This window comes from Colius striatus, chromosome 8 (genome assembly GCF_028858725.1).
Source record: "Colius striatus isolate bColStr4 chromosome 8, bColStr4.1.hap1, whole genome shotgun sequence".
NCBI classification, from domain to species: Eukaryota; Metazoa; Chordata; class Aves; order Coliiformes; family Coliidae; genus Colius; species Colius striatus.
This window is the reverse complement of record NC_084766.1, coordinates 12,944,818-12,968,990: the sequence shown is the minus strand read 5'-3', so window position 1 is coordinate 12,968,990 and position 24,173 is coordinate 12,944,818. Positions and strand designations below refer to the sequence as shown.

Genomic DNA, 24,173 nt, shown 5'->3' with positions numbered 1-24,173 from the left:
CCACAGCTGTAAAGAAACAGCAAAGGTTGTCTCTGGGACCCACCTGTACAATTTCCAATTACATTCTCAGTAAACTATCTAAGTATAAATGATAAGAGACATGCAGACAGGTGTAACGAAAGGGCTTTTTTTCTATAGTCTTGAAAAAACATCATTTTCCATCCTTGAATACTAAGTACTTCACAAATTTCATATAAAAACATGCCCTTTCAGCTGGGGGACAAAACGACCTACAGAAATGTTAAACGTCCCTCCTTCTGTGGGGTTTAGGCCCTTTGTTCAGTTGGATCTGTAAGTGTAGTTCCAGTCATTGCTTACAATAAAGTTTAAAAGAAAATAAAAAGGAAAAATTGTGATTAAAACTTGTTTCAAAATGTTTCCAGGAGAGTAGTATAGTCTAGTGATGGAGCAGATTAGATATTTGCCCAGAAACTGGGAGTTTAACTTCCAGCCTGGAGGGTTAAAACCACATTAGCCATGAGCCTTACACCTGTAAATTCTGATTGCATGCCCACTTTGTTTTTTTTAAGCAAAGCTACTGCAGGAATTGATTGCAGAACTGCAAAATTAATTCTCCTAGAAGAGAGATAAAAAAGTGATTCACTCGGTAAGTTAATAGAGCATTTGTAATGAGTGAGGTGTGAATGTTACTTCCTTATCCCTGCTTCCAGGGCTTCACACAATCACTACATTAAAAAAAAGAAAAAACAAACGTAAGAAACAGCTCATGAAGTAAAGACCAGAATGTGTGATGGGAATGTGGCTTTCTTAACTATGCCAGCCTTAGCAGCATTTAGAATAGCAGCAGTGAAAACACAAAAGAAATTAGAAACATTATGTATTTAGTTAGGGAAGACTTGCAGGAGGCACAAGTTAAACCATGGAATGTAGCTATAACTGAATTTACTAAATACTGTAGTGCCTATAAAATGTAATGAATTTGTTCCATCTCTGTGGATAAAAGAATGGATATGCCTTATGAAACTAAACAAACTGACAGCAGTGCAATTAAAGCATTTTCTCCTAGAGTAGACACATACCTTAAGTAGCATGATAGTCACTTGGATGAGTACTCTGACCTTCACCAAGTCAAGCAATGTTCCAACTGATTTCCATCAATGAGAAGTCCTTGCCAGCAGTCAGCCTCATCCAGGGCATGCCTGAACCCTAAATGATGATACAAGTTGGGGCTGCTCAGATGGACATTGGTCTGGGGTTGGCTGAAAGTGCCAGGATGACTCCATCCCTGATATTTGACTGAAAGATCAAAGAGATAGATGTATTGCTGGATCTATACTGGTTTGAAGTTAGTTCTGCTTTCTGCATTGTCCCCAAACAGTGGGAGCCATCCAGGATTTGCTGAGTCAGAAATTGGGACTGATAATGTAGTGGTCAGTGTCTGAAGCTCAGGAATTTAATGTGACAACCACCACTCAGGTTGTGGTTTGGAGATGACAGTAGTTGCAAAGCTTTACTTTCACACCATTAAATGCTTGCAGTGCTGTGAAATTCTTCTGTTTGATGCTAGTTTATGTTGTTAGATCTATGTTTGATAGACCTGAGTTCGTTTTTTGAGACTGACCAGTCAGTAGAACTCTGCTATTGTTGTTTTATGTGGGGGAAGTACAAGACATTGCTGAGATGAGTATAGTGAGTAGGGGTAAGACACAGCTTTGCTCAGACAGGACTCTGTTCCTGGAAAAAAAACCACGGTGGCAAACACCTTTGGATTTGAGGTAAGAGTACAAGTTTCTGTTTATGTAAGAATGCAAAGAATATTTTTGATTACTACCTTTCAGAGTGAAATTCCAGTGTGAAGGGGAAAAAAAAGCTTGATACCGATGCCTGCTAATCATTGCTGTTAAGTTTAGGCAGAAAAAAAAAATTGGTGTCATATTAATATAGTCCTTATTTTTTTTTCTGATTGTACCTTCCAAGAAACATTTCTGTGAAGCTTGTTTTTTTCTCCTACAACTTTGATGAGCTATTCTGAACTGAATTCATTGTATAAAATACAACTACATTCCTTCTAGTTAAGACTTTATTTAAATTGTTTTAAAATATTATTTATGACCTATTTCTAGTTTCCTCATTGGAACAGAGCAGATTATTTAAGAGATCTAGTAATAATCCATCACTACCTTGTGGGCATTATAATTTCTCATAAATACAGTAATTTCTCTTTTATCTTTGTTTTCATAGCCTTGAACAGTTTTATCAACTTAGATAGTAAGGCTTTATGCTTAGAAACGGTGAAATGCAAGGAAAGTAGATATACTAGATCTTGCATGCAATGAATCACAGCCAGACATTCAGAGCCTACTGCAGCCTGTGAGCCCAGTGAAACCACTGGGAAGGAATTTCAGTAAATGCAGTAACTGAGTCTGAGAATAAAGTTTGACTTTGAAAATTACAGAGACTGGAATCAGGAGATAAGACTGATTTTAAAAGAAAAATAAATTACATGGATGCCATAGAAAACTTATCTAATAAAAAAGAGAAAAAGGTAGAGAATTCCACAAAGAAGAAATGTTGTGATCCTGTTGACCAGCAGATGGTACTTGGTTGGAAGGATTTTTTTATCTGTCTTTAAGCATCTGCTGTAGATGCAGGAGCTAAGTTAATCTTGTAAGCTTCTGTGTTCAGAGCTGTAGCATCTAGAGTAATTTGGTTATTTATAACAACTGAACCAGTACCACAGACATCTCACAGATTAGGCAGAGGTGCTTCAGCAGCGGATGGAGGAGGATTATGGAATACATCTGTGGAAGGAAAGGTTGTCGGTACAAAGACGTGGAGAGAGAGAACTAAGTCAAATATCCAAATACAAATTCCCGCTGGTGAGATGGATAGCTCAGGGAAACCCTCACAAGTACAGTGCTTTTTCATACTTGGAACTCACTGGCCAAAAAGCGAGTAAATGTAAAACTGGTAGGAAGCTGTCTAATGACTAGGAAAACAACCTAAGTTAAATAGATGTGGGGGTTTTTTTGTCTGTGACATCTAGATTGAGTTAATCTGAGCTAGCAGTATTCCAAATCTGATGATCTGGTGCTCATTCAGGAGAACTGGGAATGCATAAAATACACAGCTGCAGTGGTTACATTAGAAGGCAACGTGCACTGAAATGGGGAGTCATTCACCAAACAATGTGAAATTTGTGAAATTTAAAATAATATAATTGTTGGGCTGGAAGAGTTCTCTGGATTTAAATCATCCCAAGAGGTGTCTATCTAGTCTTGTCCAGTGGTGGAGATGTCACAACCTCCTGGCTGCTCTGTTCCAGTTCCATACGATCTCAACACCTCACCTGAAGCTTCTTTTTGAAACAGAAGCTCAATGCTGCCTCCCCCATCCACTGCAGCTTCAAAGATCATTTGAAGACTTTTACCATGTGTACCCTGCAGCCTCTCTCGCTCAGACTTCGTCCTTTGCCTCACTCCTAACACTCAAATTTCTATATCAAAGAAGGATTTAAACTCTTCAGTCTTTCGTTGTTGGTCATGCTTACAATGTCTTGTCCTCCTATTTCAATGGTCTCAAATCATGTCAAAACTTTCTTTGTGGAAACCCACACAGAACTTCAGCTGCAGACTTACCAAAAACTAAGAAAGCAAGAGCAAAACTTTGGTTTGGATGTCTACCTATTTGTGTACCTTCATGTGGCATCTCCTGTTTTCGTAACAGCCTGACCTGATGGACTCTAGTTCAGACTGACCCACTGTTATCACCCTTCTGCCTTTTAATAAACCTGCTACATATAGGCTGTATCTCTATGCAGTTGATTGATTATCTATGTCCAGATTTAGAGTTTACAGTTGTTCCCATAGAGATTTCATCCTGATATTTTGTTTTTTAACTCCTTCTTCCATTTGACTGGTGATTGAGCACCCTTGATGTACTCTCTCAAGTAATGTTTTAAAATTACTTAGTGGATAGACTTGCCAAACATGATAAATTGGGACTAATGGCTCATTATGCCATGCCTCAAGGCAATTAAGTCTGTACTTTATTTAAAAAGGTCTGAATGTTGTGTGAAAGTAAAAAATGCAAAGCACAGCCTGGAAGTAGAACCCTCTTTGTAAACACTTTTTAATATAAGCCTGAGGCATTCTTAAATACTGTTTCTAAGCATTTATTTCAAGACTTAGATGTTGTTTGTAGCTCATGAGCATCCTGTCCCACATGTAGTAGAGAAGAACTTGAACCACTGGTGCGATTAGGTGACAGGTGGAGCAGAATCCTGTCAGTTCTCATTGCAGTGTGTTCCTGTAATGGTTCTCAGGTGTCTGTATTAGTGGTGGAAAGAAATTCTTTCTTCTCTTTTCTTTGAAATCTTTCTTCAGTAGGATTGCTTCATTCTCATTAGCTGGATCATCTGAGGGACTTGCAAAGGTATAAGAAAATCACTAGTTTAACTGAACACCTTCATCTTCAAAATACTCATCCAGAGTAACTTCAGATATCAAAAATGCTGCTGTTTGATACAATTATGTAAGCAGAAACATGTCAGCCCTCCTTTTCCTGCTCCTCTAATTCTGCATTGAGTTCACCTTTTCTGTTGAGTAGTTGTAATCAGACTGCTGATAGCTTGTACAACCTTCAGAACTTGCCACAGTTCAAACAGCAATGAATAGCTCATCAGTGGAGTGAAATGGTGGGAAGGGTCAGGACAGGGAAATGAACGATATGGTGAAGTTTAAAGTACTTAATCCTGGACACACAAGATTGCATTTACAAATTCATTCCCCTTATAGAGTATTACTCTTCTGAGAAATTTGCTAAATAAGTTTTCCACAACAAGAAGATAAGTTTCTGTAGAAAAATCATATGTAAAATACCCAAAATGAGGTTGTTTGAAATGTGGCCTTCAAAAGTTGTGAATAAGGAACTGTAATTTGCAAAGTATGGGGTTTTTTTTCCCCAAGGATCAACAGATAGTTCTTTGCTAAGCAATACAATTAAGAAAAGATTAAACATTATCTGCCATTATCTGTTGTCATCAGTCATCTTACTGAGTAAAATGCTTGTATAATTACATACGATAATAATTTTAGGCTAAATGACTTGTTTACTGGAATGGTTTACTGTCCTTTACATGAAACTGTAGTGATGTTAAGAGTTTTCTCATTTAAACTAGTATTTGTTTCCATGCTTTTCTGCTTCTTTTGTCCATTGCAGAACTTCTAAATTAGTACAAGGCCTTCAGGAATTAACATTTACATAATAAAACAAAATATTCTTGTCAAAGATGAATTTAGCAGGGTTGCTTTCTTAGTACATGTGTGAAGTATAATTAAGTGTTGATCTTAGTTTAGCTGAAGTAGTGTTCAGCAGTGAAGAAGCTGAAGCACAAGAGAATATGAGGATGATCATTGTTAATATTAAGTACCTTAAGCAGTTACATTTTACTACTTAGGTTCTAGAAGCATTCTCATGTAATTAAAGAATTTCTTTTGTTTTGGAGAGTGTTCTTAGAAAAAAGAAAAAAAAGGTTGGCTTCTTTTCAGACTGTTCACAAGAACTTTATAGTTTTCCTAAACTGAAAATTGTTCTTTGAATAATTTATGAAATTATTCAGGAAGTACTTTGAGGTAATGGCAAATCTGTATTTTGAGTGGCATTTGTTAGTTGTAATTGCAGCTCTGCTCATATATTTCTCTTCATGCTTGCGTACACCAGCTTAAAAGAACCCTGCAGTTTTTCTGACCAAGTATTCATAATGAGTCTCGGAATACTTTCTTTGAACATGTTTACTAGAAAATTCCTGGAAGGGAAAGGAACATAAAAACTTCATAGAACCATGGGAAAAGCAAACAGCAAAAGTACTCTCTTAAAATCCATATCCTCAGGATTTGGCACGGTTTGTGCTTCCAGTATGAAAAAACTGACAACTTTCTGGTACTTCTGCATCCAGTTGATGCCAAACAATACAAATTTGTGGGCCATGAAAACAAAACAGTTGGGGAGGGCGGGGATTTAATTAATGTCTCTTCTGTACAGATTAGTTGCTTTATTCAGTTGAGTTCTTCTGTGTCTAATTTGCATGGATATTATTTATTCTCAGTTTTTTAATAATGTAATAGGCTTCTTTGTTTCATTTCAAGGGGTAGGGGACCACTGAAGAACACATCGGATGTAATTAATGCAGCAAAGATGATTTCAGAGTCAGGATCAAGGATGGATGTACTAGCACGGCTGATTGCCAATCAGGTAAGTTAATTATTTATGCAGTGACACATCAAACTTTGTCACAGATTAATCCATCCGCAGAACCCCCAACACCTAAGAAGGTCACTCACAAAAGCACTTGTGATATTTTTAGATCTACCTTTCTGATTTTCCTTTCCTTCTCAATTTATGAAGTGCTGAATATATAGATCCTGTTTTAATTATATGAGTGGATTGCCTTCTTCATCATACATATCAATGTGTCTGCTTAAATGCTTACACACATAAATCTATGTGTACTTCCATCATGGATGTAGATGTACATATATATTTTTACATATGTGTATATTTGTAAGCTCCTTTAAACTCTGGATGCAACATTTTAGATGTATAGTTTAGTCCATTCTTGACTTCTTGGGGTAAATTACACAGAAACAACTTGAGTTTTTTCCAGGTGAGTCAGCTTAGCTGTGGGAACACAGGATTATTGCACTGGCATAGAGCTCTGCTGGGCAGGCCTGCTGTTCTGAACGGGTACCAGGCCTTAGCACCATGATTAGTGAGGTTACTGACTCTCCTTCTCTATCGTTTATATTATTTGTTTTCCACAGAAATCTGTAGATATATTACACAATCTGTGCTGTTGCTGTACCTAGGTTACCTTTCCTATCTCTCAACCCCCAACCCTGGCCATTTCTTTGGAGCATTGATGTCAAATATTTTTTCCATGTAAATATCCTGGATAGTCAGAGTTTTGGCCTTTGCATACCTGCAGTCTTTAGGTGATTCTCTTCTTTTAAGCATTTAAAAGAGTATCATCAAGTGCAGCGTTAGAGCTACAAGGTCTGCTTTATTTTCATCAGATTTTTAAAGCACCTGGTAATTCTAAAAAAAAAATCCCACAAGAAAAACCCCAAATCAGGATCTATCTTGACAGATACTCTTCCAGCATATCTCTCTCTTCAAGAGCACTGGAGATTGGCTTCTTTCAAGAGTTTATCAATTACATGTTAAAATTCAAAACTGTAGCTTGCCAGTGACCTATTGCAGAAAATGAAATGGTATCAAAGGCAAAGATAAGTAAGGGTCAGGATCTCTCACTCTTTTTAGAAGAGGGAATATAGTCTTGCTGAAATATTCCTTTCCTATTTTTTTTTCTTTAGTTTTCTTTATTATTACATTGACTGCAGACTAGAAACATGAACAAATGAGCATGAGGAGAGAGCAGCCATGAATCATTAGTGCTAATAATGTGTGTATACCCTCATGGCTGCTGGGAAACATGACATCATTCATGTTATTTTATTTGTAAACACAGTAATTCTTAGATATTATTTTGTCAGATTTCCTATGCCTTACTCTCTTGGGGTCCTAGAATGAAAGAAACTTCAAATTCCTCTGGGCCACCTAATAGCTGTTTGCTGAATTGTGTCCAAACTGAGGGAACCCTTCAAGAATTTGATGCCCAGAGTGGAACATGAGTTCTAGTAAGCTTTTATGTGTATGTTTTTCAGGAGGAATAGTACTTTTTAGTGCAATATTTCAGCTGTTGCCTTTTAGAAACATCAAAATTCTGTGGAATTTTTATTCTATGTGAAAATAGACTTGTATGATTTGCTTCCAAAGTGAAAGTTTGGAAGCTCTACCTTGTACCAATTTTCAAGTAACTGTTCTAGGCTCTTGCATTCCTCCTGTGCATACTTTTCTTTATACTTTTTCATCAGCTGCTGTTGAGCTTATGCTACCCTCTAAGTATTTGCTACCACTTTTGATACTGCAATTTAATTACCTTCCTGTTCACTGTTGTCCCATGACTCAACTATTTTTCAGCCTTTGCAAGCTGACAGGCCCAGTGTGATGTATGACAGCATTTTCAGTATTCACAGCTACATGTAGGGAAGAAAAGCAAAAACCTTGCTCTATTTCCTCCATCTAGCTTCAGACCTGAGCAAGAACCCAAAAGAAGCAATCGCTGCATAATGAAGAATCAGTCACATCTCTGACCTTTTCCTGTTCATAAAGTGTTTTCAGATGAATGATTTTGGTTCATACTCCGTGCAATTTCAGAGACTCAAAATGTGGAATCAGAGAACTCTGGAATTACATCATCCATACAGTTTTTCTGTTAGGAGGGAAAAACCCTAGACTCAGAGTTAACAATTGTGAAAGTAACCACTGTACAGCAACAACATGAACATAGGCAAATCAATCACAAGTACATTGCTAATGAATTTAGTTCAAAATAACATTTGTTTCAAATTCATTGTCAAATTATTGACCCAAAAGTCCTAAGATGCAGCTAGTACATCCTAGTTTAAACAGAATGTCCTATTCCAGTTGTTTTGCATCAGCAGATGCTCGTCTGTTATGATCCCACTTAGACTCTGTGAGGCATCATTTAAACTGCAATTTGTCAGAGCTAAGGAAAAAAAGAGTGTAGATAATCTCTTACATCATTATGGCTTTTTCTTACAAGGAAACAAGTCTATTAATCAATTCCTTGCACCGTCAAATGGATTGTTCATGAGAACCTCTTTCTGCAGCCCTAGAAAAGGCCAAGGGTAGCAGGAGTGTGCAAAGGGCCAGCACTAAGCAGGAGCCACCTGCCAGCTCTGCTGCACTACATTGGCCCAGCAGATGCTTTGTAGTTTCCAAAAGGGCTTCTCTCACTCATCTTGAGGGTTCAGACGAGGACCCCCTTGTTTTCTAAACTTCTAAGAGAAGTCTGGGTGCAGCTGGATCCAATCTTAGCTCCTGACTGTGAGAGAATTTGGAAGGTTCTGGCACAGTTTATTACAGCTCAAGCTGGGCCCCCTCTTAGGAGAGTGGACTCAGACCAAGAAATCCTTAGGTTATTATATCCTTACAGTCTAGGTTCCCCTCCCCTCTTGTGATGATTTGGTCCAGTTGTGACAGTTGTCTGAGGCAGTCTTGTTCCTTTCTCTGTCTCCAGTTGGGTTTTGTTGCTTGGAAGTAATTTTCTGTTCTTACCTCAGAAGTCAAGGTTTTTACTCCTGCAGATTTAAAATCCTTTTACCTGCACTTGCGTAACATCACTGTTGCCAGACTTTTGTTAACTTCTGTATCTTTTTTGCACCTGAGTGTCATCAATGTTGTCAACCTTTTGTTAACTTCAGGCCGGACGATTTCCTTCTCCTTGCACGCATTGCCTTGAAGGCTGCTCACAGTGCTTTGTCATCCTAAATTTTGTGGCCTCAGCCCTCAAAGTTGTTCAGCTTTAGCAAGTCTGAATTCATCCTGATTTTGCATAATTAATTGCAGTATTTTAGCATAAAGTTATTTTAATTCCCAACAGTATGCAGTGACCCAGAGATTTGTGCACTACAGCACAGCCTGGGTTTGGGCCTGCTTGGTTATCTGCTACATAGGTCACTAACTGCTTGATGTACAGTGGTGTTGCCTCGGTCAGGATCAGTGCATCGAGGCAATAAAACATCAACTACCTTTAAATTCTAGAACTATAGCAATCAGTATGAAACATCTCTTTCTATAGAACCAGGTAGTCTCCGGCCTTAGAAGCTGATTTCATATACTTTAGAAAGAAAAAAAGTTTCCCTAAAAGTAAGATGAAAAGGCATTCTTTAAAAATGAATACAATGCTAGCAGATGTACCAAAAAAGATCTAATAACAGGATGACCTTAACTGAAAGCTTACAGTTAACAAACAGTGGCAATAAATGATACATTTATGGTAGTAAGTCTGTGTGTGATTACACTGAGTAATAATCATCATGAAGACAGATTCAGATTCTAGTCAAATGGTACTGTCTTTGTTAGCTAAAAGCTAAAATCTAAGCAAGAACATATTGTTCACAACCAGAACTTCCTGCCCAATTGTTTAACTGGATCTTATGTGCCAATGACTTTCTCACTCAGACTCTGAATGTTGGTTTTCCTGTGTTTTTAATCACTGCATAATTTATCAAATCTGTGGATACTACTTCTATTGGGTAAAACACCACAGCATCTTTTGGATGCAATTCCGTTCTGACTCTTTTCTTACAGAAAGCTCTTATTAACACCCTGCTACCTTCAATATGTATGGGAAAGGACCACACATATTTGCCAGGATCTCTAGCTCCAAATGTGAGACATGAAACTGATAACTATCAATTGCCTGTGGGATGATTAAACTCAGAATTTATTAATTGTCCTTCTGTTGCAGCCTAGTGTTTGGATTCATTAGTGAGCAAGTGTTGCTTGTACCAGATGCTTCTGAGCAATATGCAGAGGATTCCTTATGGAATATCCTCTCTACAGAGTACATTTCTTTCTAACATCTGTTTATGGTTGACTGGGATATGCTATAAGGTGTGAGGCTTTAATCTTTTCTTGTAGTACTTTGTTTAAAGTAGTGCAGAATATTATCTTTACCCCTGTAAATGCCTCTTCTTTACATTTTGTTAGTCCCTGCCTTGGTTCCATGCCTCTTGTAAAATTTTATGGGTAAAGAACATAAAAATCAGCATACCTGGTTGGACCATAGGTTCATTTTAGCCCATATATTAATGGTGAGTATATACACACCTGGGTGAGATAACAGCATGTGTTTCGTGGTATTTCCGTAATATGGTCTCATCATTTCCAACAGCCATTCTAGGATTTTACTTATTGATAACATTTTGATACACTGAAGTGTCCTTGATTTTTGTCTTTACTTTGCTCCCCCTCCTTTTTTTTTTTTTTTTAAACCTGTGTAAGCTTTCAGAAGAGCCATTTTGCAACAAAAGTATCTGCAACTTAACACCACAGTGTAAAGAACATCTCTGTTTTGAACTCAATAGTTACTTTTAGTAAGCTCTTGGGTCTGTATTAGAGGAAAGAACACCTGTCTTCATGAAATTCTTTGTTGTCCTTTTCCTATTTTCTTTTGTGCCTTATAGTGGGCAAGGGAGGGGAAAAATGCACCATCTCTACACAGGGTAGTAAAGCTGTGGGTGTATCACAGAGCTGTACAGTTTCACAATTACATTTCAGAAGTATTTTCCTAATAGTGCCAAGTTTTTTATTTACTTTTTTTGAATGCTACTCAGCACTGAACCAGTGCAGTCGAATAGTAAAACTACTTTAACCTCAAGGTCTTGTTCTTGAGTGGCAATTTCCCAGTCTTTGATTTGTATAGTCTTCGGTATTCCTAAAACGGGACATATTTCTTCTCTAATGGTACATAAGGAAGACAGTACATGTGGCTGGCCTGCCATTATTATTATATGATTACTATATAATAAGGTTACATTAGGTTTGTCTCTGAACTTTAGCAATTAATGGATAATTTGAAGTGGATAAGAGACTATATATGGTGCCTCATCTGCTCATCTCTTCATTTTTTCCAGTCGGAGGCAAAAAAAGAAAAAAATGAGTTTATGTCAGAAAAGAAAAAAATGGAGGAGCAAGTATTTCGTTCCAAGACATCCTGTCTTGATATAATTAGTTCTGATGCTTAAAAGGGATTACAGTTGTAGTCAACATGGTTTACCAAGGGGAAGTTGTGTTTCACCAACCTGACAGCCTTTTATGAAGACGTAACCAGATGGATACATGGTGGTAGTGCAGTGAATGTGGTTTATCTTGATTTCAGTAAAAAATTTGACATGGTCTCCTACAACATCCTGGCAGCAAAACTGAGAAAGTGTGGGCTGGATAATCAGGTAGTGAAATGGATTGTGAACTGGTTGAAAGGAAGAAGGCAGAGAGTTGTGATCAATGGGGCAGGGTCTAGTTGGACGCCTGTATCTAGTGGAGTCTCTCAGGGGTCAGTGCTGGGACCAGTACTGTTCAATAGATTAATTAATTACCTTAATGAGGGAACAGAGGGCACTGGCAGCATGTTTGCTGCTGATACTAAACTGGGGTAAATGGCTGACACACTAGAATTACAAGCTAGAACATAAGAGGTTCCAAAGAAACACAACAGAGAATTTCTCCACTGTGAGGGTGAGGGAGCACTGAAACTGGCTGCCCAGATGAGTTGTTGAATCTCCTTTTCTGGGGACATTCAAAACCCACCTGGATGAGTTCCTGTGGGACCTATTCTAGGCAGTCCTGCTCTGGCAGGGGGGTTGGACTAGATAATCTTTTCAGGTCACTTCCAACCCTTAAGATTCTATAATTTTGGGAATTCACAGAAATGGGGGTAGAAAGGTGCTATTTTAATTAAAACAAACAAACAAACAAAACAAAAAACAGAACCATGCTGTTAAAAGTATCAAAATCAGTAAGTTTTCTGTATCACATTTTTATTTTCCTGTTTCTGATCTGTAGATCAAGTTGAGTAAACTGCAGACAGAATACAAAAGCTCCATAGATCGTAAGATACAGCGTGTTTTTATATGAATGTTATCATTGCTCTGCATTTCTGTTTACATTTCCCTACATAAATATCACTGTTAACATAGATATCTTCTTAAAAAGAAATCATAGCCTCTTAGGATTGGAAGGGAAAGTAATTATTCCATACATTAAAGAATTGATTCTGAAACATTGCTAGGGAAAGCACAGGAGTATTAAATAGAAAGTGACTATGGGGATTCTTCTCAGCTTCTCTGATTGTTTTGTTTAAAAGCTTCACAAGAGGAATGAACTAGCAACCTGATACAGATGCAGTGAAAAGCAGTGTACACTCACATACAATTTGAATACTCAGTGAAGGATTAGGCTGATGTCTGACACAAAAGTTTGAATCAGCAGTTTCTGAAACACTTTATTAATTGTTTTTGTCTGAATCTACAGTGTCCAGACCAATCGTGCAAACAGGATTTGTTGGCTTACCTAGAACAGATCAAACTGTACTCCCATCAGCTCAAAATCTGCAGTCAAGTTAAAGCAGAAATCCAGAATCTGGGTGGGGAGCTCATCATGTCTGCTGTAAGTAGGAAAACAGTATTAACTCTGTTAATCAAAATGAATTTTAAATTTGAACTGTGTTTCTCCTGTGCTTGCAAGATGTTCCAGTATAGAACTGAATCTCTTGTTTTATTCCCTACCGTTTTTTATACTCATTTAACACAGAGAATCTATGACAGTGAAGTATAAGACTGGTGGCTTTAAAGGAAGAGCAATCCCTTGTTGATTTTTATTCTTATAAATTCTCAGAGCATAATATTCTTCACTTTTATTGTGGAGTAATTTGTTTTTGAGAACTGGTGACACATTTCAAGGTTAATTTACTTGCATGTATAGAGTATGCACGTGTGTGTGTCTGTACACAGAAAGAAATCTCCAGAGATGTACTTCCAGTTCAGAAGGCAATGATAACGGATATTCAACATTTGTACAGATATAACTAAAATTAAGAGCAAGGGACTTGATTCGTCAGTAGAATTCTTGGTTTTGCATTAATTTCAGATCCATAACAGCCAAGTATCATTAGCTGTAGAAACATACTGTATTATGATTTTGTGAAATTTTTATGCACTTATTCTCAGCACAAACCTCTCAGGCATTCATATAAAGCTTTCACTGTCATGTATTCCTTGATAATTAGTGTCATCACCTGTAGCATATGGGATTAGGGTTTCAAGACAAAATCTACTAAATGGTAAAAAAAAAATAGGTGCAAAAGCTTTCCACCCCACGTTCTTACCATTTCAATACTTTCCTTTTAAGATCACATTCACAAAGTCTGGAGTACATATATCACTAAAACTATTAGTACATTTTATATGGTTTTATAAACTAATCTGAGATGAAGCCTCTATTGCCAATGTGAGATCTGAAACCCCGATTTTTGTGGGATTTTTTTTTTTTTGGCTATTCCAATGATAATTTAAAGACCTTACTTAGAGTCCTGAAACCTACAGGTAAGTAATTCTGAATTGAATGTATACTTTACAAAGAAAATACTTGTTTGCACTTGGTTTGTAAATTAATGAAGTTTCTCATCATTACCTGTTTCTTCCTTCTTTTTACAAGCCATTCCATGAGCAGTGTGGATTACTATCATTGTTTCCTGCCCTGTGTCCATGTGTTCTAACCTACCCTCAATGGTGTCACAAAACAAAATCCACATACCTCTGTGTGCTTAGAGGCCTTGTTGCAGTACTTTATTCTCCCACCCACCTGTACATAAATTGTTCACGTCTTTCTTTGAGTACCAGCACTTTTTACCCCGACTTTCATGCTTCTAGTAATGTCTCCATGATCATAATTGACTTATAGATAAATAGACAGAGCAAACCTTGAATCTGCATAAACCTGCCCTGAAGTCCACTGAAGCTGTGCAACCAGCAGCATTGCTGCAAATTCTGACTGTGCAGTTTCTCTTTTCCTGTCATTTGAGATTCTTTTTTTCTCTATATGGCCTCTATCAGATCTAGCAGAGATTTATTATTTGTCTTTGGCATTCCTATGTGACCGAAATTTGGAAATATGAGGTTAGCTCACTAGTAAATTACAACTGAATTGTCCACTACTTCTCTAACTTTGGATTCACAGGGATCCCTGACCTATAAAACTCTGCATGCCACCTGCTACATAACATCTGTAATCTTCCTGGTCCAGTTTCCATTACTGAGCACAACTGATTGGTAAACTCACTGCAAGATATTTTGGAAGCCTAGTTTGGTTCTTGTTGGATTTTTCTCCTGCTGTAATGATACTCACATTGTTTTCTTTACCATTTTATCGTGTCACCTATATGTTAACAGTGGGAAGTATATGATGCTGGTACAAAAATTCTAATTCTAAAAATGAAACCCCAAACTTAAATTCATTCATTGTCCCAGTGGGATGAAAATGCAACAAAACCGTGATGGTTTTCTTTAAGGCTTGTGTGAATCTATATGTAATGAACTATCTGTGTTTAACTTGCTTCAATTTTAGGTGAATATGGGCATTAAAAAAAAATGATGTATGGATAAAGTGATAAGCAGAGAGGGAGAGAAGTTCACCATTGATACCAAATGGCTGATTATTGCATTGCTTTTTTCAAAAGCTGAAACAAACTCTGGATATGAAAGTCCATGTGGGGACTTACTGAAGAATTTGATCATGTAGGTTAGCTGGCCTTCAAAAAAGCAATAAAACAAAGTTCTGCATAAGAAAGCACAGAGCATCTCTCTACCCCCAGCCCTCCCCATCTCCCCTGCACACACACAGAAGATCTGGAAACACAGTAAGGAAAAACTGTAAAGAAAATGTGCAGACAGAACATCTATACCCTGGTCATCTGTCAAGTATCTGTTCCGGCAGTTGAAATTCACTCTTCTAAGGTTTTTGTTTTGTTTTTGCTTTGTTTTTGTTTTTATAACTGATGCAACAGTACTAAATCTTCAGAGTTTGTTCAAATCAATAAATCAATAGCAAAGTTATTTTTTTAAGAAGTCAGAACTGTAGCTGATCTTCTCTCATTTATGGGTTTATGCTAATAAAGAATGTCTACTAGAAAGTGAGACATCAGGCATGATTAAGGAAAAAATAAAGAACACGCTCCTGGAAATAGTATAAGTTTTCATTCTGTATTATGTAAAAAAATCTCCCACAAGTCTCAAAATACCTGAAACTGTATCGTTCCTCTGGATAACCAAAATCTGCTACAGAAGAAAGTGTATTAGAAAGGGCATTAGGAAACAAACATAGTTAAACGTTGATTGTTTTTTTGCTTTCTGTTTCCTGTGATTGCTCACCTGTACCTGCATATGGGTATGCTCAAGACTGAAGTTTCTGTTCTTGGTCATTCCTCAGCTGTCTGTCTTTGGCTCCCTGAAGTTCCCTTTTCTTACCTGCTGTCTGTCTTAGGAGCTGCAATTTAGCGTATTCAACCAGAAAAGCCAAAGAGGAAACCTCCCCTCTTGTGAGATATTAGATTTCCACATTCAGATGGGTAATACCAGCTTCTACACCGGGAAATCAGCTTTGCTGTACCAGGTGAAAATGACAGCAAAAGCTGGTGACAAACCACAAATCCACACATAAAATCACTACTGTACAGATATAAGATGGCACTTACTTACATCCCCTGCACACTTCCCTTTCTCTGACAATAAGAGCTCTGTGTAAGGATCTTGGATTTAAATAATCATCAAGGAATTTAAAAGTTGGGGTTTTTTTTCTCACAAGAAGAGTAGCGGTTCATGGAAAAAACAAACAAACAACTCTCTGGAAGTCTCAATTCCAAGTCAGAAGAAAGAATAGAGAGATGAAGAGCAGAGGATGTAGTCCTGTTATGTCACATTATTTGTATATCTGTAAAAGAAAGAACCGTCTTGAAATAGAGCTAAGTCACAACATCTGTTTTACCAGTATCTTCTTCTAAATAAACCTATGGAGGAGAAAGTAAAGTAGACATATAATGACATTACAGATTAATCTTATCTACTGCCCAGTGGTCAGCAATGCCATGGTATAAGGGTACCTGTATCTCTGTCAATAGGAAAATGGATTCTCATCTGTAGGAGCACGGTACCTGCAGAGGCAGTGGGGACTGCCAGCATAGTTCAATTTGGGACTTATTCCCATGACAACAAAGAGAGTTATGAATAAGTGTGTTGTAATCCACAAACACAGCTCATAGTCAGTCGTTCTCTATCACATTATCTTCTTCAGTTGTTTTTCATCTGCATCCCCCTGTGCCCTCGTTCTTGTCTTCCCCACTGACACTTGTCTGACAACCTTTCTTGGAAAGTTTTTTTACTTAAAATTAATACCCTGCCATATCCTTAGTGTGTAGGTTCAATAGGCCAGTTTACCTGGGGCAGCTGGACTGCTCTGGGAAGGATCCAGCCCATACTCCTCAATTAGTGACTTTTTTGACTTGAGGACATACAATCTTGAAGTCTCTCGCTGCAGTCAGGTGGACACTTGCCTTTCTCAATGCTCTTCCCTGAGCTCCAGTACCTTCAGCGGCTACAGGGGTTACAAAAGGACCAGGAACAGAAAAAGAGAAGAATTGATGTGTGAATCGTTAGCTTCTAATAAATTCACAGTGCTCTGTGCTTTTTTTTATTCATTAAAAATTCTTTGATTGGTATTTAGTCTTTCATGCTCCCATAACATAGTTACATTTTAAAATCATGCAGCTGGAGTTGTTGCCAGTTTGTAAGTGGCACAAGTAAAAATGGTGAGGATTTAGTCAGTTTTCACTAGGTGTAATGAAACAGGAAATGGAAAATTCCTTCCATTAATTAGAATAAATTTGTGCCTCTTCAGGCACAAAATACTGGGGTAACATTTGCTAGTTGCAGATTGACAGTAATTACATTCATTTATGTAGATAATCCATCTACAAGTGCCCACAATGATAGGCTTGCATGATGCCAGCTTGCTTTTTTTTTTTCCCCAACCGTGGCTTTAAATAAAGAGAATTCCATCACAGGGTTGAAAATTAACATATATGTCAGCATTGCATGCTCTAAATTCTGCCTGGCAATTCTGGTCTGTGCTATTAATAGTCATTATCTTCTTGCACTTCGTTCTATATTGTATTTGGCAAGAGTGACAATGCTTTTTGGCCTTAAAAAGGAAACAAATCTGGAAGAGAGAGTTTTTGGACTTGCAGTATCATAGAATTCGATAAGTGGCATAGAAAAGATGTCAGGTTAGTCAGTCTTCCCTGTGCACTGAAGGCTGTTTTACTCTCACTCTCTTTTCCTGCAAATGTCTAATTTGATCTTTGACTCTTCCTGTTGGTATCTCAAGAACCAGACTTAACAAAGTAAGTCCACTTTTGTGCCAAATGTAGGTGCTTTAATACCTCTAACTTCATGATTCATGGCTGAATTTAACTGTCTGTTTCACCACCAAGTTACCACACCATTTAAAAGTTAACTGCACGACATTGCTATGAACATGCTCAGCTTTGAAAGCTGTATACCACAGCTTAAAACATATTGAGTCAAAGTTATAAGCTAGCATGTAGTAAAATACAAGGCAGGCTATCTGTGGTTGCCAGCAAGCCTTTGGCTACTACAGTCCCAACCCTTGGATAACCATACCCCAGGGAAATCCTGCCTCAGCCAAGACATGAGTACTGCAGCAGCTGGCAAGCTGCTTAATGCCTTTGTTACAGTTGGAGGCTTTCAGTTACTGCTAGAGAGGAGCCACACACCAAGAGCTGTCATTGTGGTGAACTCTTAAAGAGCTGCCCCTTTGGTAGGAGGGGAGATGGGAAGCAGTGCAATTCAGTCCCTTCTAGGGTTTCTGTTAGGATTTGCTTTTTTCCTCCAAAAAGACAAGATGGGCCAAATAGCTTCCTAGCTGCAGCTCCTGTAGGACTTGAAGAAAGGCAACAAAAGGCCTAAGCAGCAAGCTGGCAATCATATTTAAATATTGGCTACTGTAACAGCCCACTTGATTTATTATAGGTGGTTTGTTCCACTGACTTCCATACCCCATCCTACTTTGACTGCTGTGTGACCTTCGGTGGAAAAAAAATCTCTCTTTTGCCCTGCTGTGAGTCCCTGGCTGCTGTTCTGACAAAGCTGATGCCCGTGTGTGCCAGAGGCACAGCTGCTGCTGCTTGTTCAACCAGTTTGCTTCTCCTTGCTGATATTCCTCCATATCATTGGCAAGTTGTGGTTCAGTTTGTTTGAACTAATGATGGAAAGCTACTCGTAGGGGCTTCCAGTACACTTGAAATTACTTCTTATAACAGTATTTTTTAAAATACATGCTGGTATATTAGTTTAAAATTTTCTTTTACTAAGAGTTGACTGACACATTTCACTGTTTTGCTTGCTGTTATGTAAAACGCTACATCTTTCCCTGCTTTTGCCTCGTGCATGCTGGTAAGTATAGACCTCCTGGCCTTTGGAAGCAAAGCAAGGGATATGTTTTTCCTGTTACTCACAGACAGCTCCATTGCTTTCTTAATTGCATCTACTGAGAAGCAGTTTAAAGCAGCAAGATTATTACTGGTAACATACACTACAAGACAGTTGACTTCTAATAATAATTACTTTGCCAATTACCAAAATCAGGACCTATTTTACAGTTTTTAGCCTCAGTGCATGCAAAAGATTACTGCAACAAGCACTCCAATTTCTTCATAAACCAAAGAAAGATTTATATTAAACCATTATTCTCCTTTTTCTCAAGGATCTGTTTGTTTAAAAGGCAGTTTTCTTTTTTTAGAACCTTCCAGCAAATGAAAGTAGCAGTACTTGGGAAGGAATGAGCTCAGTGCCTGTCTAAGCATATGTTTCATTATGGTGTTTCAGAGAAACAGTTTTACAGTACTTATGTAAGTTGCTTATCATTTAACTTGGACACAGGGCCTGGTCTAATTATAGGACTCAATTTCAGTTCTTTGAATCCTACACAGCCTGAAGCAGATTCTGTTAATTGTTAGTTGTTGAGTTCATTAGATTCAATTTCTCCACCTGAAAAATGGGTAAAATGCAGAACAAACCCCAGATACCCTTGAGGAGCATCGTATATCTAGTATGTAGATAGAGACACACCAATTGAATAGCCATTTTAGGAAAAATCAACTCACTGAAAATAACCATCCCCAGATTCCCCACTCAAAGAGCGAGGCAGGTTTCCTGAGGCCAGTTCCACAACTGGGGATGAAAGCTCTCTGAGATCTCAAGGAGAGAGCATGCCACAGAGAGGTGGGCAAAGGGCCTCAGGAGGGAGCAACTTGCAGTAACAGGAAAATAGAATTGCAGTGGCCAATCTCCTTTGGGCTTATTTTATATATAGAATCATAGAATTGTTTCACCTTTAAGATTGAGTCCAGCCTTTGTCCCAGCCCTATCAACCACTAGACCATTTCCCAAAGTGCAACATCCACCTGTCTCTTAAACACCCCTAGGGTCGGTGACTCCAGCACCTCCCTGAGCAGTCCATTCCAATGCCTGACAACCCTTTCAGGAAAGAAATTCCTCCTCATATCCAGACCGAAAATTCCCTGGCACAACTTGAGGCTGCTTCCTCTTGTTCTATTGCTTGTTACTAGGGAGAGCAGACTGACCCCCACTTCTCTACAACTTCCTTTCAGGTTCCTTCTTTTCTCCAGGTTAAATAGCTCCATTCCTCATATGAGACGTGCTCCAAATCCTTTACTAGCTTGTTAGCCTGCTTCTGGATCCTCTCCCACACCTCAATGTCCTTCCTGTAGAGAGGTGCCCAAAAGTGGACACAGTATTTGAGGTGCCACTTCACAAAAGATGTGTACAGGGGAATGATCACCTCCCTGCTCCTGCTGACAACACTGTTCCCGATCCAGGCCAGGATGCCATTGGCCTTCTTGGCCACCTGGACACACTGCTGGCTTATGTTCAGCCAGCTGTTGATCAACATTCCCAAGTCTAACCTCTACTGGAATGGAATCTGTGATAGGTTTTGTGTATCATCTTGCAATTCTGTGGGGAAACATAAAGCCAACTCTTGAACTTTTTCCTGTGCTTTCTTGAACATGCATCTTCTGATGTCACTGTTCCACTGTCCTTCATTTTCATTAAAGTGAAATTATCACTATTCTGGGTGGAGAAAAAATCTGTGGAAATTTAAATATCTTAAGCTTGGAAAACAAGGCAAGTCAGTGGTGTTAAAATTCTGCCCAGGCCAAGGAAAATTGTCTTCAGCAGCTGGATTTCTCTTAATAGTTCTCCTGTTTGGATTTTTCTTCTACTTTTAAGAGATTAAATAATTTTCTTTTATATAGTGATCTTAGTGAAAGAACCATAAAAATCATTCAGAACAGCAAATTATTGCACATAGTAATAAGGCAAGAAGAAAATGAGAAGCACAATGTAATAAGTACACCTTACCTTACATGCAGCACTACTCAGAAGCTCATTGCTTTTCATAGGAACATAGAAGTTGTGAGTTTCAGACGTAGTTGTCAAAGAAATAAAAGTATCCAGTCCTAGTCTCTTGGTATAGTGTAACAAAGAAAAATTGCTTCTAGGAATGTATTTAAATGTAGCAGTTTCATTAAAATACATTTTTAATAACTGACCTTGTTTCCAAAAGAAGTTTTACTTCAGACTTCAAACAGTTTGAAGAATTGTGTATCCAGGGGTTCTTACTTTTAACCTGTATGAAAAATGAAAAGTCTGGTTGAATTTTAAACAGGACTTGGGAGACCGTAGACAGACAATTGTTAAACCTCTACTTGAATAGTAAAACCTCAGTTTCCTGCCAAAAATATTCATGCTCACAGCAGACCCATCAGAGTATCACAACTGGAGTTCTAGCAGACTTGCATGTCACGTATCAATAAATGTTTTCTAAGTAGTGTTTTGCATAGTCTCTTACAGCTTTATTCCAGGGGGCAATTGTCTGCTACTTCTTTATGTCAGAGACACAGAGTCTGCAAACCTACGCAAAGAATGTGAGCGGGAGACTGACTTATTTACATGCTTTGAGAATAAGGAAATTCTAGATTTGCTTAACTGCTATGGAAACAACTCCTACTGACACATGACAAGGCAAGCATGTCTTAGTATACTGAACAGAAAACACTGACAGAGAAAGTGACGTTAAATTTCCAAGTCATCATTCTCTTAATCAATCTGAATATCAAATAATGGTAACTGCCTATATCAGTTATGATATTGTTAAACTTCTACAGTAATTGATTGTTGCTACTGCCAAAACAAAAAATGATTTTACAAAAATCTGAAAAAAATGGAAAAAAAAAGTATCAAAATTCAAGTTTTTCTGAACTCCCTTTTTTCAGCTTTGTTATTCGAAGGAGAGTTTGCTTAGCTGCACACAGGACTCATTACAGAAGAGGAAGGGAAGTACTGGAGACAAGAAAAGAGCTGATTTCAGTCTGAGTTTTGCCAGTCTGATTTTTTTATGGTGGTGGCATTTGAGTGATTGGGTTTTTAAACAAAAAAAAAAAAACGATCTTCAGGTTTATCTTCTGTGCCTCTTCCCACAATGGAAATGGCAATGGAAACAAAGTCCGCACACAGGACCAGTGACATGTTTAGATGAGGAAAGATAAAGCAAGGGATGCTTTTCCCAAATCCTTTCATTAATTAGTGTTGTGACTGACACAGTCAGACCTGTGAAATGTAGATGCTGGAATGGAATTTCTCCATGGAAATTGCCCAAAGAGCGAAACTGGGAGTTAGGCAAAAAGTAACAGCTTTTAGTTTGGGATGGACTTGTTTGTTTGCTTTGCTAGTGAATCTTTATGTACCACTTGCCACACATTGAGGAGTTTGCAACTACATCTGTCTAAATGAAATGAACTTAAATGCTCAATGAATATTTTATCAATCATTCAATTTATGTCAAGTTTCATTTCATCAGTTTTCCTAGGTATGTTATGAGACCTTGAAGAGCCTGCTGAGTATCTGAGATAAAAGCATCCAATGAAGACAGTCCTTGAGTACGTTAGATTTACAGAACAACAATAGATTTATACCAAGCTCTGTGACATTGCTGGTGTTGAGATATAAAAATCAGCTGCTCTCTAGAAACAAAAAAAGATAAAATGTATGGCCTGATTTGTACTGTCTGTAAGAACAATGTCAAAAAGCTTCTCCACAACTTTAAAGGCAGTTAAGAAATCATTTTTTCCTTTTTCCCCCCATCCTCAAGGTATCTGTATTTTCTCTATAAAAGTAAGACTAGTCTGAGATACATACAGAAAACTAAGGGTGAATGTGTATATATTTAATATTCACATATAGCTATTTAATCCTCTGGTGAGCAGGAAAGAAAAAAAGTCTATATGAAGCTTTGACTCTATCCTTATTCCTTCTAACCAAATACACATCGTGATGGAAAGTATTCAGCAGTTTGAAATTTGGAATCTGCCACTGAGCTAATACTACAACACTGGTCAGCATCCCTAGAAAAAGGGATACCCTGGGGATAGGTGTTATCAGGAGCCTAATGACACGGCCTCTGAGCAAAACACCTCACTGACAGCCTGGAAGTTCATAAAATGTTGGGCTTAAAAGCAGCATTTGCAATAAGCTTTAGGCTTGAAGGTCACAATATGTTTTGAACTTCATGTCAAATCGTATCACAAAAACTATGCTGTAGTGCTAAACCCAGCAGAGTGGGTGGGCAGCCTGCTACCCTGATGTTAAGTTTATAAATCACTGGCCCCAAATATCCTTATTGTCTTATGTTAAAATACTGCTAGGCAAAGATTACATGACAATTATAAACTGGAAATCCTTTCTAAAAGGCTCATATGCTGCAGCAAGGAATAAACTTTAGAGGCCATCTGGTGAATTTTACACCTTTTCTGTGAGTATAGAGATAATTTCAGTTTGTCATCACACATATGTGTGCATTCAACCAGACTAACTACTTCAACTTGCTGGGTGGGGCAAGGGAATTAATAACTTGGGTTTTTCGATACTTCCAGAGAGAAGCAGTAAATGTGATATTAACTGGAGGGTGTTTCTGCCAGTTCAGAGGCATTTCCAAAATGCAACTCAATCCAGCCCCTTGGCTGCATATTTATTACTGCCTTATTTGCATTTGTGTGTATCTGTATAAAGTGTTACACAACCTGAAGATAAACAATAACACACTCCTCTCACCTGGTAACTCAGTTGAACTGGCAAAGGGGAGAAGACCTTGATCTTTTTCCTGATAACTCAGTTTGCAGATCTGTAAGTGCAGAAGACTCAGTGGTTAGGCCAGATGGCAACATGCAAGATCATTCTCCTACCAAAACCAATGGCCCTTTTAGAGGATGGATTGCATTGTTTTTACAGAAGACAAATGTTTCAACAAAGAGGATGTTTAGAAGTTGAAATGTAGGCTTGCCAGTTACACAGAGTAACCTTACTAATTTTACATCCAAACCATAGCAAGCATTCTTGGTGTTCAAGTGACAAATATTCCTGAACAGTGTGCACTCTCTCTTACTTTCATGTGTGTACACCCACATTTGCTTGTGTCCACATGAGTACTCTTTAAGGAGCAGACCATCTCACATTTGAAGTTTATATACTGTCCTAATACGAACAATGTTCTCATCCTGGCACACAGAAACAAATTTGGCTTTAACATTCCTCTTCCCTATTTTGGGAAAGAATATAAAAAAAGTGGCAGATGCC

The 24,173-nt window shown here is 38.0% G+C and overlaps 1 protein-coding gene across 1 annotated transcript in view; it reads left to right on the top strand.

Annotated features, from left to right (window-relative positions):
* Window positions 1–24,173, top strand: part of CTNNA3 (catenin alpha 3) — a 493,584-nt gene that overhangs the window by 467,292 nt on the left and 2,119 nt on the right. The window contains exons 15-16 of the mRNA XM_062001246.1: window positions 6,108–6,213; window positions 12,922–13,056. Of these exons, the coding sequence (XP_061857230.1) occupies window positions 6,108–6,213; window positions 12,922–13,056 (241 nt within the window). The remainder of the gene's footprint in view (window positions 1–6,107; window positions 6,214–12,921; window positions 13,057–24,173) is intronic.